General features: G+C 38.0%; 1 protein-coding gene across 1 annotated transcript in view; it reads right to left on the reverse strand.

Annotated features, from left to right (window-relative positions):
• NCAPG2 (non-SMC condensin II complex, subunit G2) overlaps window positions 1–17,446 on the reverse strand; it is a 103,266-nt gene that overhangs the window by 26,784 nt on the left and 59,036 nt on the right. Inside the window, exons 12-20 of the mRNA XM_006887661.1 lie at window positions 16,058–16,280; window positions 15,326–15,429; window positions 13,348–13,521; window positions 10,309–10,379; window positions 8,686–8,839; window positions 7,657–7,830; window positions 3,651–3,767; window positions 3,421–3,561; window positions 2,988–3,087 (exon numbers count right to left, since the gene is read on the reverse strand). Of these exons, the coding sequence (XP_006887723.1) occupies window positions 2,988–3,087; window positions 3,421–3,561; window positions 3,651–3,767; window positions 7,657–7,830; window positions 8,686–8,839; window positions 10,309–10,379; window positions 13,348–13,521; window positions 15,326–15,429; window positions 16,058–16,280 (1,258 nt within the window). The remainder of the gene's footprint in view (window positions 1–2,987; window positions 3,088–3,420; window positions 3,562–3,650; window positions 3,768–7,656; window positions 7,831–8,685; window positions 8,840–10,308; window positions 10,380–13,347; window positions 13,522–15,325; window positions 15,430–16,057; window positions 16,281–17,446) is intronic.

The raw sequence follows: 17,446 nt of genomic DNA on the forward strand, positions 1-17,446 counted from the left end.
ACTAAAATAAAAAAAACAACAAACAAGCTGAAAGCAGGGAATACCAGAGGAATGTACGTCTATGTTTCATTGACTATGCAATGGCATTTGACTGTGTGGATCATAACAAACTGTAGTTGACTCTCAGAAGAATCGTGCTAATGAGAAACCTATACTTGGACCAAGAGGCATTCCAGAACAGAGTAAGGAAACACTGCATGGTTCAAAATTGGGAAGGGCGTACACCAGGGATGTGTCTTGTCCCCATACCTTTTCAACCTGTATGCAAAACAGATTATCCGGGAGGCTGGGCTCTATGACAAGAAATGTGGGGTCAAGATTGGTAGAAGATCTATCAACAATCTGCATTATGCAGATGACACAACCCTGCTTGCTGAAACTGAGGAGGACCTGAAGCACTTGCTGCAGAGGGTCAAAGGACTGCGGCCTCCAATATGGACTGAGGTTCAATGTCAAGAAGACAAAGATTCTCACTAGACCAACTGGCAGCATCAGGATGGAGGGTGAAGAGATTGAGACTGTTCACAGCGTTAGTTTGCTTGGCTCCACAGTCAACACTCTCGGCACCAGTAGCCAGGAAATTAAAAGACAAATTGTGATGGGAAAGTCTGCTGTTAGGGATTCCAAAGTACTGAAGAGCAATGGTGTCTCTCTGGAGACTAAGGTGCGCCTGATACAAGCCATGGTCTTTGCAATCACTTGCTCTGTGTCAGAGAGTTGGAAAATGACTAAGGAGGATAGAAGGAGAATAAGATACCTTTGAGCTGTGGTGCTGGAGAAGAGCATTGAGGGTACCATGGAGTGCTAGGAAAACAAACACGTTCATCCTGGAAAGGGTTAAACCAGGCTACTCCTTGGAGGCAAGGATTCTGAGGCTCCGTCTAATATACTTTGGACATGTTGTAAGGAGAGACCGGTTCTTGGAGAGGGACATCATGCTTGGGAGGGTGGAGGGATAGCACAGGAGGGGAAGACCCTCTATGATGTGGATTGATTCAGTGGCTGGGGTAATCGGGATGGGTGTGTTGGAGACAGTGCGACTGGCACAGGACAGAGCAGAGTTTAGGGCTGTTGTACATAGGGTCGCTATGAGTCGCAAGCGACTTGATGGCACATAACAACAATAACAGCAACAATATTGAAACAGGAAAATGTAATCTAAAAAACCTCTTTCAGGTGCTAATGATGATTTCAAAGATGGCAAGAATTTCAAAGTTGTCAAGGATTTCAAAGATGTTAAAGATTCAAGTGTCACTAATCCAAGCCATGATATTTTCAATTGTTTTGTACCCATGTGAAAGTTGGACAACAAGTAAGGAAGAATGAAGAAAATAGGTCCCTCAGCAAGATGGGATGGCACAGTGGCTGGAACAATGGACATACAAGAGCGTAAATTGTGAGGATGGCCCAGGATCAAGCAGGACTCAATTCTATTGTACACAGAGTCAATGTGAAAGCACCTAAGAACAACAGGGTGTGCCATGGAGCTGTTTACAATTATGGGACTAGGACCACCGGGAATTAACTACAAACTTAATATAACCTTAATGCATCTAATATTCAAGTCTTAATGCTGACTTTCTAAAATGATTTCCAATAATTTTCCATCTCTTCAAGCAACCATGTACACATAAAGAAATTTAAATATCAATCTTTTACGTTTCTATAACCCTCAGAAAGAGCCAAATACAGAACAGCAAAGTATAGTAAAAATAATTTGGGATTGGTTCCACATAATAATTACTCCATAGAGGCAGTTGCACTGGAGGTAGGTTACAGCCCAGCAGTACTCCTCTTTGCCACAATCTGTTCTCAGAAGTGCAAAGGAGATGAGAAAATGCCCTCCAGGACCAGATGTTCTTCTGTGCCAAACCTCCCTACACTCTCCTCCCTACCATTCATTTTGCAAAAACCTGGCCCTGGGGATCCATTAATAAAATGCTCAAGATAATCAATCAACAATGTGGGGCAGGTGCTAACTTCCTCTCAGCTTCACTACAGCACCTGGAAGAAGGCTGACTTTTCACTCATTTCTTCAACAAATTTTAATCAATATAGCAAACCTAAACACTTTTATCAGGCTGTCTTATTTAATACCATTGAAGGAAATAAAACTTTCCCGCCAGTGCTACCAAATAAAGACTTCCATGAAGACCACTCATTTTTAACAGATATTTGAGATGTTTTAAAGCAAACTTGGAAAAATGAAAGCTACTATGATGGGCATGCTACTTTGGCCAGCCAACAAGCTTGTCCCTGGAGTAACAACTCTGTGTTCCTGTTATTGTTGTTGCAGTGAAGTCAGAATTAAGCATAGCTAATCCTCCAGAGGGTTTTCAGAGACTGTAAATCACACTGGAAGACACTGTCCAACTTTCCCCCTCAGAGCAGCTGCCAATCCAAAGGTATAAAGTTCAAATCCTACCATAAGGCCATCAAAGCTCTCATGTGGCCCAAGGAGGGGCACTAAGTAACAACTCCTGACTCACCCACTATCCCCCATAGAAGACCCCTGATCAAGACAGTACTAGTGAAAACTCTGTGTGATACACTCTATGAAGGCCAGCTAAGATGTCTCTCTCCTTTCTGAAAAAGGAAATCAGCTCCAGACTTCCTTCCACTGGGCACCTTGTTTACCACAAGGAAAAGTCTGACAATGAAGCCAATCACAAAGAATAGTAGAACCCTAAGGACCTCATTAGAAACTCTGAGTTTAGCCATGTCTGATACCAGGAACATCTCTGAACACCCTCATTGTACCCGTTGATAAAGCCTTTCTTCATAGAAGCAAGTTTGCCTTACTTATCTTTTACTTACAAATCAGAGTTATGATAGCAAACTAAATTGGGGAAGGGGGAATTATCAAGGGAAGAAGAGTGCAAGGGAAGGAGGGAGGGAGAGTAAGAGAAGAGCAGGGAGGAAAGAAGGAAGTAATAGTTTTAATTCTAACTGCTATTTTTCAAAGTCCTTTAACAAATGAAGCATACCTGTTTGCATAATTCTAAGACTTCGCTTTAAAAGTTGTATCTGAAATTTATAGTCACCAAGGCCAACCATCACAACATCTTTGCCCACAGTGAGATAGGTCTGCAAAAGAAATAAACACAGTGAGGTGACATAACAAAAGCCATTAAAAAAAGAGTAAGTGCACTCTCACAAAGCTTGTAATAATTGATGTACTAGCTGTCTCATAAAGCAGAAATTAAGGAAGATTCCACTAAAGTATATCGTGCAAATTGTGTTGTTTAAAAATTCAAGATGGTTAAATACCACTTTCATGTTTAAGAAGTGTAAAACCAATGTGTAAAATTATAAATTTAAAATAGAAAATAAACCCTGAAGCACCTAACAAACTTGCTAAAGAGAAAGATTTCTGTCTTAAGATTTCAAACCTGAAAGAAAAAAAAAAAGACTTCAAACCTGAATGACTTGCTGATAAATAACTCTATGGAGCTTCAAATATTCTTCTTCTTGATCTTGAATAAAAGGTAAAATTTTGTTTTCTAACCAAAATCCAGCATCTTCCAAAATAGATAGATAAATATTTTCTTCTGAAGAAAACTGTGCAATGACAACAAAAATAAATTAACAATAAAATAGCTGTAGCAATACTGTTCTTATTCCAATATAAAAGAGAAAATAAAACTCACCTTGTACTGAAGATGAATACTAAATCGACAATGGAGACTAAAGGCTTGGAGGGCTGTGGCTTGATTGAAATGATGAGGTTTCTCACCTGATGACTGTAAAATTGATTCTAGATCCGCCTGAAGATTAAAAAATGTTAAGGGTCATGTTATGATTAGTAAATTACCACACTGTTCTGTAACTGTGAGCCCAAATTTAAAGCACTTAATAGCTGCACTTTGAATACTACAAAAAAAAAAATAAGGCTTAAGTAGAGCACTGGTGGCCTAGTGGCAAGAAGCCACACTGCAATCCCTAAGGCATGCGGTTCTAATCCACCAGCTGTAATTTATTGTCTCTGAACCCATCGGAGAGTTAGTTATGGGTTGGTATAAAACAATAACAACAACAACAGTCATTAAAGTGAATTTATCAATAATCAAAGCTTTTGGCAAGCTCTGGTGGCCTACTGGCAAGAAGGTGCACTGCAATCCCAGAGGTACTGAGTTCAAATCCACCAGATGCTCTGCTGAAGAAGGAGTGACAATCTCCTCCTGTACCAGTCAGATCCGATTTGACAGTACACAGATAAAAAGTAATAATAATAAAAAAATTAATAATCAAAGCTTTTGGAAAATTTTTAAATACTTTCACTACCGTACCTACTGTATATATCCTCTTTCCTAAAGACAAATCAAAACTTATCAGGTGCAAAAGAAACAAAGGCACCTCAATCAAGGAATGAAGTTATCAGAGCCCTCTAACACCACGGCCAAGAATGCTTTGGAGGTTCCAAGAACCTCCTGTCTGTTGTCTTCTCCCAAAAGCACACCCATAAGAGTGTGTTTTGTGCTTCACTGCAAATTGCAAGGTTGGCTGTTAGAATACACCAGCTACTCTGCAGGCAATAGATGGCAGTCCCTTGGAGGGTGTCATCATGAGTTGGAATTAACCTGTTGGCAATGAACCTGGTGGTTGTTTTTTTGCAAACAGAAATAGCAATGTAAGCTTTGGAAAATATGTAGAAGGGTTTATTATTTGTTTCTCAGCAGTCACAATGGAGAAGGAACTTTTAACTAATGTTATTATTGTGAATGACAATCTATGGTTAGCTTTCTTTCAAAGATACAACAACCTCAAGTTTCTGGCAATTCTGAAACACAATATAATGAAACAAAAGTAAAATGCTTCATTATTTAAAGGGAGCAAACATATAATGTCATCTCTTCACTCAACACACTGATCCTCTGTCACACACATCTCTTACTTGGTAACATGGAAAATGTAACACTGACTTTAATGTGACAACCTGATCATTGTGTCTTGCCAGTAACAAGTAGGAACCATTGTTAATTCAGCAATGGCACTTTTGAGAGGAATATATAGTTTTGAATGTGTAAAACATTCTGCTATTTGACCTTCACAAAATACATGAGAAATCTGAATTCACTGTCAAAGGGTAGTTGAAATAAGAATACATTTTCAACTGCCACTTATCATTGCAATCATTTCTCTAGAAAAACATAACAGAGTAATTCTACAGAGTGTACTGGATTCTAGGGATCTTAACATCATAGGAACCCAGGGGAGTTGTGGTTAAGCACTGGATTACTAACTGAAAGTCTGGTGGTTTGAACTCACCAACCAATCATTCTTTCAGACAAAGTATGCATCTGGAAGACTACAGTGGGGGCAAGCCTATCAAGCAGTCAGTCCTTCTGTCTGATCGGATCATTAGGACTCAGAACTGACTTAATGACAACAGGAATGCCAACTGTGCTCTGGTGAGGAAAACACAGCCTGCCAGACAAGCTTCCTTGGGCATATGCTTCCTCATTTTACCTAAATCCACTAACAATCCTAACTTCAAGAAAGCAGTAATACACTGAAGAAATAAATGTATGCCCTTTCTAAGAAGATGGCGTCGAAAGCAAAGAAGGAAGCCCCTGCCCCTCCCAAAACTGAAATCAAAGGAAAGCCATTAAAGGCCAAGAAGGCAGTCCTGAAGGGCATCCACAGCCAAAATAAAAAATCTGCACTTCACCCACCTTCCGGCAACCTAAGATGTTGAGACTCTGAAGGCAGCCCAGATACCCCCAGAAGAGGACCCCCAGGAGAAACAAGCCTGACCACTATGTCATCATCAAATTTCTCCTGATCACTGAGTCAGCCATGAAGAAGATAGAAGATAACAACACACGTGTGTTCATTGTGGATGTCAAGGCCAACAAGCACCAAATTAAACAAGCTGTAAAGAAGCTCTATGACACTGATGTGGCTAAGGTCAACACTTTGATTAGACCTGATGGAGGAGAAGGCCTATGTTCGACTTGCTCCTGACTATGATGCTTTGGATGTTACCAACAAAATTAGAATCATCTAAACTGAGTCCAACTGGCTAATTCTTAATACAAATTTTTCTCACCAAAAAAAAAAAAAAAATCAATGTATACAACTAGGCAAGCACCTCTACCAACCAAGCAACTGACTGCCAAATCTTAACCCTGGTAAACCCAAACCTGTCTATTCATTGCCTAAACACAAGCCACTGAATGGGCCTAAAAAAAATAAATAACCCTGGTAACTTCCAGGCTCACTGCAAATGCAAGATCACACAAACAGAAACTAGTAACGTGGAGCCTTTCTTGGCAATATCATACACTCTTTGTCAACTCTCTTCCTCAGGTAAGACTACTGCACACTTCCTCCTTCCATACAGTCCCTGTCCCACAGCAGGACGCTGATGCATACATATTGACTCTAATAAAGCAATCATTAGAGGTTAAAAAATGGTTGGCTTTTAGAAGAGATAAAGGACAAAAACCAGAACATTAGATAAGGAAAAGGGTGAGTTTGCCAGGTAGCAGATAGTACAGTTTACGACTCTGCAGAGATTGCTAGAATAAGCTGTTAAGGACTTTACATGGAATCTAGTATTTCCACATTAATAGGTAGGAACAGCAAGGGAACATTTATGTAACAATGAGTCTTACTATTGACTGCTGTGTTCTGTGAAACAAAGATTATACATATATGTCCTATTTCTCTAATTAGATTTGACCTTCAAAAAAAAAATTACACTCTAAACACTGCTTATTAGTAAGCCTGGAGTCAGGAAATTTTTAACATTAGTCCCAAACTTGCCACTACTGTAACATCACCTACGTACAGGTGTTACCTTATCTTTAAACTGAAGTAGGCAGACTAAAAAAACTCTCAATTCTCTTCTGGTTCTAACAGTGTTATAGTGCTATATATATTTAGTCTGATGGCCTAATGGTAGGAGTTGTGCTGCCAACCCAAAGGTAAGCAGTTTGAATTCTCCAGCAGCAATGTGGGAGAAGGATGGGCAATTTCCTCTTGAGTGATTTACAGCTTCTCAAAGCCTGCTTAGAGGGTCAGCTATGACTGGTTCCAACTCAATAGCAATGAAGTAGATTAGGAGCCCTACAGGCAGCATAGGAAGGTCTGGTGGCCTAGTGGCAAGGAGTTGTGTTGGTAACCCAAAGATACACAGATCAAATCCACAAGCTGCTCCATGGGCAAAAGATGTGTAATCTTCTCTCGTGCAAGAGGGTCAGCTATGGGTGAGTTCCAAATCAAAGGCACAATACACACAGACACACTGGTAGTATAGGGGAGCTCTGGTGGGTTAGTGGTAAGGAGTTGTGGTGGCAATCCAAAGGTATGAGGTTTGAATCCTCCAGCTGCTCCATAGGAGAAAGATGGACAATTTCCTCCCTTGAGATTAAATGCCTCTAAAAACCTGCTGATACGTCAACTATGAGTCAGTTCCAATTTGAAGATACACAACAACAAAAATGAAAGATAAGGTACCCTGATGAGCCTTGGAAATCCTCTGAGACAGTTTCACTCTATAGAAGAGTCATAATTAGTTGGAATCAAGAGAGTGGAAATGGAGGCATATGTATACATATATATGCACAATGTGAATCCTACAGACTCCCTGCCATTATTCTAGGGAATAACTCCATTTTCAGGGCATCCGTATGCATTCTGTAAAGTTACCTTTGATGTGTCAAGTGCTTTTAAAAGAAGGTTCAGTTTCTTTCGTGGAGCAGAGAGCAGGCATTCCCGATTCTTTGGATGGGTCAGCAAATACTCCAAGTAAATCAAAGCTAAGTGAGGCTTTATGGGGCGTGTATCATGAATTTGAACTTTTCGTTTAGATGCTGAATTACTCTGAAAGAAGAATGAACTGATAATCAAGACATGTTTCTGAAAATAAAAAACCCACAGAACAGAATTTTACGTTTTCATGGAATCTAGGAATACTGTGGCTGGATGAATCCCTTACAGTACTGATCTGAAATAATCTTATGCTATCAAACCAAAATTATCCCCTGAAGTCTTCTTTAAACCAAAAATCAGCTTAACTGTAAAAAATGCCTGCCTTCACCATTGTGTGATTTTTAAGAATTATCTGTATAAGATAGAACTGACAAAACTCAAAAGATTAAAAGCAAATTTAAGGAGTTTTATGTTAAGAGGGGAGGAACAATTCACTCAAAAAGGGAGAGGGGTGTTCAACTTGAAGAATGTAATCAATGTCGATGAATTGTACACATAGAAACTGTGACCTGGTGTACATTCTACTGTGTATATTCTCAACAACAAAATAAAATAAATTATACATATAAAATATTTAAAAACATATATTCTTCCCCAGATTTATTCAGATCAAGTAAGAGTTTAGCTAAATTAATAAAGAATATCTGCCTGGAGCCTTGTGTTCTCTTAAAGAAATTTCTATATAGGATCAAACTGATAAAAACAATTCCAAAGGCCAGAAATTGATTATGAAGCATAGAGAGCAGTAGGCCTAGGTTATTGGAGGAGTAAAAATACAGAAATGGAATAAGAATGATTGTACAACTTAAAGAATGGAACCAACATGAGCATGCAGCAATTATTGAACTGCTGTGCTTTGCTGTAGATAACCTTAACAATCCTCAGTGAGGATTTCTAGAAAAAACAAAAAATTTCTAATACTTGCTATCATACCCCAAATTTTACAGAAACACTGCCCCAAAATACCTTGCTTGGAGGCTGTTCCTCAGGCAACCAATCAGAAAAGAGCTCCAGAATATGTCCCACTTGTCCCCAGGAACAGAGGCAATCTAACAAAGTACAATAGTTCTTATCTACAGCTCCTTCTTCTTGACTTCTTAATGTGGAGATGACACTGCAGCTAAAAAGATCAAATATGCAAAGAAATTGGTCTGAAGGTTTCAAAAGCAATTTCCTATTTTTCTAAATAAGAGGAAAATTAAGAAGTTAAAAATCTGAAAATACATAGGATTATTATATTACTATGTAACACTTTGCATTTTCCTATAGTTAATATGTATATTACAATACAAAATACTTTTATTTTAAATTAGCTTGGGGAAGATTCAAAGAAAAATAGTGCACATAAATTTCATCAACATTTTTGTCATCTTTGTTAGATTTTAGGACAACAATTTTTAATATTTTGGAAATAATTTTCTTACTGTCAAAATAGTAATTTTTTTCATAAGTAATAAATAGAAGTAAGGTAACTTTTTAAACGGAGATAATAACTGACATTAGAGAACAATGGTATCTGATTTTAAAACTATAAAACAATGTTCTCTATGCCCTCCCAAACTAGGTAGTATTTTACAAAATCATTGCTCCTGCATGCTGCGTAGTATTCATTATGCCAAGTGAACAAACTCAGTCTCATAAAGACAAGTATCACGTAAGACCATTACTGTAGAACGAGTATGAGGATCCAAGGGGAGCAGAGTGTGGGAGGAGAGGCCTAAGGATGGAGGGAGGCGTTAATCATAGGGTCGCACAATCTGACGGGTAGAGAGAGGTGGAAAGATCTGGTGTGAAAAACAATGTATTCAAACTTCATATATAAACCAGTACAGAATAAAATTTTTAAGAAATTATCTAAAACAATCCACACTGGTAAGCCACACAAGTAATAAAACATATTCTAGCAGCCACATTAAAAAAATAAATAAAAGAAATAGGTAAAATTAATTTTAATATGATATTTTATTTAACTAGAAATGTATTTTAACATGTAATCAAAACAATCATTGATATTGTATATTCTTTTACCCTAAGTTTTGAATTCATGTGTTTCGCTACCATTTACAGAATATTTGAACTCAGACCTGCCATAAAGTGCCCAAAAGACAGATGTGGTTAGTGGCTGCCATCTACAGAGTATCCAAATGCAAAGTTTTAAGACAGGAACTCCCCTCGATTTTAAACAGGAACTCCCCTCGATTTTAACGACAGTGTAAATTCCACACAGTTCCCTCCTTTATTACTAGGAACTAGACAGTACAATGAACACTGGCAACCTGAATTCTTTATGCCACAGGGAGAAAGTCAGCAGCTGCTAACACATTATAGAAGAGCTATTAACAGTGTGAAAAACAATGTATTCAAACTTTGTAAATAAACTAGTATAAAATGTAAAAATATTTTAAAAAATAATCTACTACGAAAATAAAAACCAAAAAACTAAGCAAGCACCCAGAATAAACTCTTAATTTGAAAATGAAAAAAGAGCCATTAAGAAAAGTTCAAACGGGACACTTAGAGATAGTCTGCTGAATTTTATAACAACAATTAAGCACAACCACCATTTTACTGAAAAAGATAAGACAGTACCTGAAGGGAAGGACAGCAGAGGCTGGTACAAAGGACATTAATATAAATAAAGGAGTTTTACAGCGATCATCCTAAAACCAAAAGAGGATATTTTAAATATTATGATTTTTAAAACCTCTTCATATAACTTCTGAATATCTTATAGTCAAGTTTTTCAGGAAAAACTAATACTAACATTTCAATATCCAAAGGAAAAAAATAAGGTCAATTGGTAAATTGCATTTTTGAGAAAACAGAGAAAATTATTTGATTAGCATTCCTAGGAGAGTTCTTGGAGATGGTGCAGCCAGAGTGCTCTTTGGAGGCAACAGTGATGAGACTTTGCCTCACATACTTTGGACATATTGTTAGGAGGGGCTATTCCTTGGACAAGGACATGATGCTGAGAAGTGTGGAAGATCAGCAAAGGAGAGGAAGACCCTCAAACAGGTGGACTGACACAGTGACTGCTACAATGGGCTCCTGTGTGTCAGGAAGTGTGAGGATGGCGCAGGACAGAATAGGGTGCAGATCTTTTGTTCATATGGTCAGTATAAGCCATACACGTCTCAACGGCACCTAACAACAGTGGGTAAGGAGCTGTGCTGCCAACTCAAAGAAGTGGTTCAGATCAACCAGCAGCTCCATGGAAGAAAGATGGGCAACCTCCTCCAGTGCGATTATAGCCTCTGAAAACCTAATGGAGGGAAGGCCATGAGTGGGTTCCGATTTAACAGCACACAGCAGCAACAAGAATTCTCAAACTTTGACATAACAGTAAAACTGTGTGCTGTTAATTTATGCAAATTTTATACCATACCAGGCATCAATCCATACCCTAGAGTTCTAGCATAACAAACCCAGACAAAATTCCTTGCTGTCATAGAGCTAACATCTATTTTAAAAATACTACTGCTAAGAGGAAAAAAATATTAAATTAACTTATCCTGAACATAAATTTCAAGAGAATAAATCCATCCAGTGAAAAATTTACAGAACTAATTTAAATGTCTTTATTAAGACAGTTGTGGGATGGCCTAGTTGCAAGAAGCTGTGCTGCAATCCCGAAGAGCACATGCAATCCCGAAGAACTGCTCTGCGGGAGAAGGATGGGCAACCTCCTCCCCATGCGATTAACTGCCTCTGAAAATCTGCTGGAGAGTCAGCTAGGTTGGATCTTACTCTACCATACACAACAACAACAATTAAGACAGTGTGGTTTAACAGAAAATTCATAGGGTAAAGCTACCTAGCCAAACTGAAGTCCAAATTAGACTAGTTTAATTTACTAAGCTTTAGTTTTCTTTTCTGTAAAATGTAGGAAGAACTAAATGAGATAAAACCCAATTGCAATAGCTAGTACATTACTACTTATCTTGTCATCTAAATATTTCACATTTAAGACAAAGTAAAAAGAATTATTACCAAACTGTTCTTTAGTATAAACAATGTGCACTTGGTAGTAATAATGTGCAAAGTGAGAATTAACAATGATTATAACACTTAAGGCTATGTACTAACAAGGCAATGGTCTAGCAGTTTATGCAATGATAGTTATCTTTCATTTTTCAAATGTTAATTTTCACAAGATGCACTAATCTTTGGAACTAATCATATCAATAAGTGAAGTGGGTGTATATAAGTGCTCAATATATTTTAGCTTTTTTATTATAAGAATTTATATTATAAGAATTTACTAGAAGAATAAGGAAATTAGTAGCTCAGCTTTGATCATGCAAAAAACAGCTAATTTATTAAAAACATACACAAAATGGAAACAGAAGAAAAAAACCCAAAATTTAATCTGTAGTTAGTTTGCACCGGTTATAGTAAATACACTTATTCCTTCCCAATAAAAACAAAATATTTTCCCAATCCTTAAAGAAAAATGGTAATTACTGCTGATTCCATTTTTCATGTGGCTCCTTATTTAATTACTTAGAACATGCCCACAATATTCCCTAAGCAATGTAGGATAGTGATTCTTACCAGCGTCACCCAGAATGGTCTTTCTCAAGTTCCTATAAACCCCAAGCTATGATGTTCATGTATTACAGCATCCTGAAGGATTCTTTATTTTCTAACATTTTTTATATGATAGTTTCTTAAACCAATGTAATCATTGTTGTGAGGTGCCATCGAGTCAAGTACGACTCATAGTGACACTATCAGCAAAAAAATCTAAACCCTTTTCTATCCTGTGCCATCCTCACTCTTCCTGACATATAAAAGCCCACTGCAGGAGTCAACCCACCTGGCGAGGGTCTTCCTCTCCTTCACCGACCCTCCAACCTTCCCAGTATCATGTAATTAATTAACTTTTTCAAGGCATTAGTCAATTCAGCAGCTTATATTATTTACCCATATGGATAAACCTCATTTTTACTTCAGTGGCAGAATGGAGCTCAAAAAATTGAGGGCCACAGAAACAAGGCTCAGAAAAGCTAAATGGACCAAGGTTATGTAAGCAATTATCACAAGAGCTAAGAGAAAAATTTAGTATTATGGAGTTGTTTTCTTTAGTTGAAAGCAAATTTAGATTTTTAGCTATTACTCCATTTTATGGATTTGGTTTTAAAATATAAATTTCCTTCATAAGAAAAATAAAAAGGTATCCTTCATCCAAATCTAGGGAATAATACATATGATTTTGCTTGTCCCCTTAACACAGCTAGAGCTCAAATATGGTATTTACTTAAAGCATGCAGTCAGGTGCCTAAGTAAAACTGTCTATAAAATGTAGATGCTACAAGTGTCATGTTCACGAAATCTCTTCTCAGACCCTAAAAAATCAAATTAGACTAAAAAGCAATGTCACAGATCACGAGAGGTGAGAAAAAATTAAGTGCTTATATGGTAAATGTCTCTGTCACTTTGGACAGGAGGTAAAAAGATGAGGGTAGATGATCCCTACCCTCAGGAGAGGTGAGACAACTAGCCAAGCTAAGTGCTAGTTCAACCTTCTCAGGTGAGAAAACATAAGTGCTTAGAAATTTTTACAAAATCTTAAGCAAATGAGATTCTAATATACCTTGCTTATCACTACTGTTCAGTGCTCACCGTAAATACTTTAAGATACTGTGGAAGTGCAGCAGCAAACTTGTTAATGGTGTAAACTTTGGCTTCTTTATTTTTTTCCAAACTTCTAGCAATACTTTTCCAGAGAATGACAATGATTTCTAACAAACCTGACATGGATGCAACATCGTTTACTGACAATGTTTGGTCTAGAACCTGAAAGACAAATAACATTTTTGTGACAGAATCAAAGTATACTAGCTATTTAAAACAAACAAACAAACAACACATTTCAAAATTCTAAAATTAAACCAGAAACACACACACACACTTTGGTCCCTAAAAAGGTCTATTAGAAGAAACAGAGCCATAGTATTCTCAACTGCTTTCTATGCATCTGAAAGTTGGACAGTAAACAGAGAAGACTGCATCGGCAAAGAGTACCGTATATCCTACGGACTGATAAAAGTACAAACAAAACTGAAAGAGGAACTAGCGTACTCCTTAGAGGCCAGGATGGTGAAACTTCATCTCACATACTTTGAGCAAACATCAGGTAGTAAAAGTCCTTGTCAAGAGAGATTATGCTGGGGAAGGAAGAGGGCCAGCAAGAATGCAAGATCCACAATCAGATGGATTGACACGGTGACTATCACAATAAGCTTGAGCATGATGCAGGTCATACGGACGGTACAGGACAGGGCAAACCTCTGACTTGTCATTTATGTATCTATGAGGCATAGCTGACACAATGGTACCTAACAACAACATCACAAGTCAACGTATTTGTAAAAGTTCACTGAAGAATTAAATTCTAAAGTTTTAAATCCTCTAGGACGGCGTTTAGGGCTCTTGTACATAGGGTCGCTATGAGTTGCAAGCGACTCAATGGCACATAACAACAACAACAACAAAAAAAAAACACCTCAAAATGTTTAAACTATTGCTATCATCTGGCTTATTAAGAAACAAAACCTAAAACACTAATAAAAAGCTTATCTTCTTTTACTAATTGGTTGAAAGATGTTTCCCTTTCTCCACAAACCTTAATGCAATGAGAATAATGAGAAAAGGATTATGAAATCTTATTTACTTAAATGTAATTACTACTTTAAGTACCAATATTTGGCCTCTCAGCTCACCTATAGGGCACGCGGATGGACCATCATCATTCTATCCCTACGTACAAAAGAAGCCTTGGATTTTGTGTATGAAGTGAGGTGTGGGTCTTGCTTGAGTCTTTTGCAGATACTTTTCCAACACCATTTGTTAACAAAAGAAGCCTTGGCCCAACTAGTTCACCCTCCCAGTTCCTCTGTGCCCAGGGCTCAGTCATGGTGCCTACCCATCTTGCTGAGGGCCTTTTTCACTGCCTGTCTACTTTACCAACTGTGATGTCCTTCTCAGGAACTGGCTCCTCCTGAAAAGATGCCCAAAGTACATGAGTCAAAGTCTCACCATTCTTGCTTCTAAGGAGCACCTAGGCTTCACTTTTTTGTTTCTTCATCTGTCAGCCCACAGTATACTCAACATTTTTCACCAAAACCACAACTTTAAAGGTTCCGATATTAAGAGCTAACAAGGATCAACCACAACTCAATCACAGGCTTCTTTCCTTTGTTTTAAAATAAATAAGCTTTCACAGATTTTTCTGACTTTATACTAGTAATGCACAGTAAATGCTTATGACTCTTCTGTTTAAATAAATCATATTAAACAACAAACTCACTTTAATAACTCCTCTTATACATGAGAAGCTCCACCACTAATCTAATTAAAAAATAAAGACAACTTATAGAGCCAATTCAATTATGTTATTCCCATGCCAAACTACAGTACATGGGAAGCTGAAGGGAAAGCAAACCGGGGACAGGATTTTCCAACAACTTTTCATCTGCACTAGGTCCTTCTAGGAATCTGAAATTAATTAAAAAACAATTTGTCTTTCTAAGTATTATGAGGAGGTCTTGGTCTACCTTAAATTTGTTCCTGATTCGGCTCAGGGTTCTATTTGACTTACACTCACGTTCTCCTTTTCCCGTTCTTCATCCTCTTCTTGATGCTCTCTTACTGCTTTATGGATGCACGCGTTTAAGCAACGACGAATAACATGAATCAGCTTTGCTAGAAATTATAAGATATCCACAAATGAATTTTGTGCTTTTCCAACAAAATTATCTAATAGTCACAGTGTAAGCCTAAATAATGAAAAGTATTGTTGTTTTTGTTGTTAAGTGCCCTCAAGTAGCAAGTGACTCATAGAGACCCTATGAACGAAAGTCCTGGACACCTCCTGTGTGACTTTCTTCCTTTCTCTAGGTTCACAGGGTTTCCAGAGGCAAGCTATTATGGAAGTGGATGCCACTCCTCCTTCCAAGCTTGTTTTAATTGGGGAGCACCACCAACCACTGTCCACTATGAGTAACGATTCTCGCATTTGACTCATCAGGGTCACAGTGTTTGGCGTCACAGCAACCACGAGTTACCTCTGTACAGCAAGTGGACATACCAGGGTAACACGACCTAGAAGAATGTTTCACCAAAAACAATTACAGGCAGGTCTGAGGACCGCAAAGTAGAGTCACCCACCTCTGGTTTGGGAGCATGACTACGAAAAGTATTATTCAAGGGAAAAAATTTAGAAACCCATTTAAAGGACAAACACTGAACAGACATAATAATTATACCTTAGGAAGAAAAAAATTCTATTTTAGGAAGAAACGAAAATTGCACAAAAGGTCACATTCCACACCTATGTTAGTGCACGCAGTGTGTTCATGGGCGTACTGATAAAACCTCCTGGCGGCAGCGTGGTTCATCTGGATCAGGGTGACACAGCGCTCACACCACACTTCCTCGGGCTGATTAACAGGCAGGAAAGAATTGAAGATGAGGCTGACCAAGCGCCGGACAACAGGTCGAGAATCCATTTCCAGACGAACCAAAATATATTCCATAGGACATATATTCCAAAACTGTGTAAAATGCATATGGAGAAAAAAAAATAAATAATTGTTCCTACAATCATGTTAACTGAAATTTTCAGAAAATTCTTTTCATAATCAAGAATTAATATTTTCTGCAGAGAAATTAGAATTTATAAATACTTACATTTAACCCTATAATGTACCTAACATAAGGCTGCTGGGGGGGAGCACACGACCACATTACAATCAATTAGCACTATGCATGATGTGAACTCCATTACTATAGTGTAACTGGTTTTAATTGTTTTCTTTTATTATTTATTGTTACACATTTTCTTCCCCCTGCTCCCCCAGCCCACTCACTCCACAACACACCCCTTTTTCCAGATTGTTCTTATACATATAATGCATAATCATATATTCCTTCTGGACAGTTCTTCCCCTCATTGTTCTTAGCTCAGTGTTCATTATCTATCCACTCTTTCTCCATTTCCTCCTCAACGCCCCCCCTGCCCCCATGTTACAGAGTAACTGCTTTTAAATTTCCTACGGAAAGCATAACCTCTTACCTGTTAATGTGAGAAGTGAGGAGAGGATAATTATAACAGAATCATGGCACAGCAAGCTAAAGTGTAATATTACAATGTCATGTATGATTACCAGGTACCAAATCTCTCTTAAGGCTCCCTGGCTCCATCCAGGCTAATGCTCCTCTGGATCCACTCTACCGCCACTCCACTAGGTACACTGTCCTGAAAGCTGCGCAGATGATCACGCCTGACCTCTCAGGCTCCAACCACTTTCTCTTCCAGCCCACTTCCTGTATCACTGTTAGACAACTGCACAGAGTACTGACCACACAGTTCCTCTACTCTGAAGCATTCACAGAGATTTCCTAGGCAGGAGCCAAACTTTTAACCAAGAAACTCGGGACAGAAAAGAAAATGCTAGAGCAAGAAAATGAAAATAGACTTTAATGTGTTAATGCTTAAGTTAGGCCTCCACGGTGAAAATATATTCGGCCTAAACTGTGAAAATATAATTGGAGCCAATTTTTTCTTCTGTAAAATGGGTGAAACACCATTAAGTATGCCTTTTCCTCAAAAAACTTGCTCTAATAATGATCATATTCTTATTGGTTCTTTCAACTGGATTCTGCCATCAGAAACTACATATGCCACTCAGCTCTAAAAATTGTTGTTGTTGTTTAGTGC

Source organism: Elephantulus edwardii, unplaced genomic scaffold (assembly GCF_000299155.1).
Source record: "Elephantulus edwardii isolate Elephantulus edwardi_28Jun2011 unplaced genomic scaffold, EleEdw1.0 scaffold00060, whole genome shotgun sequence".
Classification (NCBI taxonomy): Eukaryota; Metazoa; Chordata; class Mammalia; order Macroscelidea; family Macroscelididae; genus Elephantulus; species Elephantulus edwardii.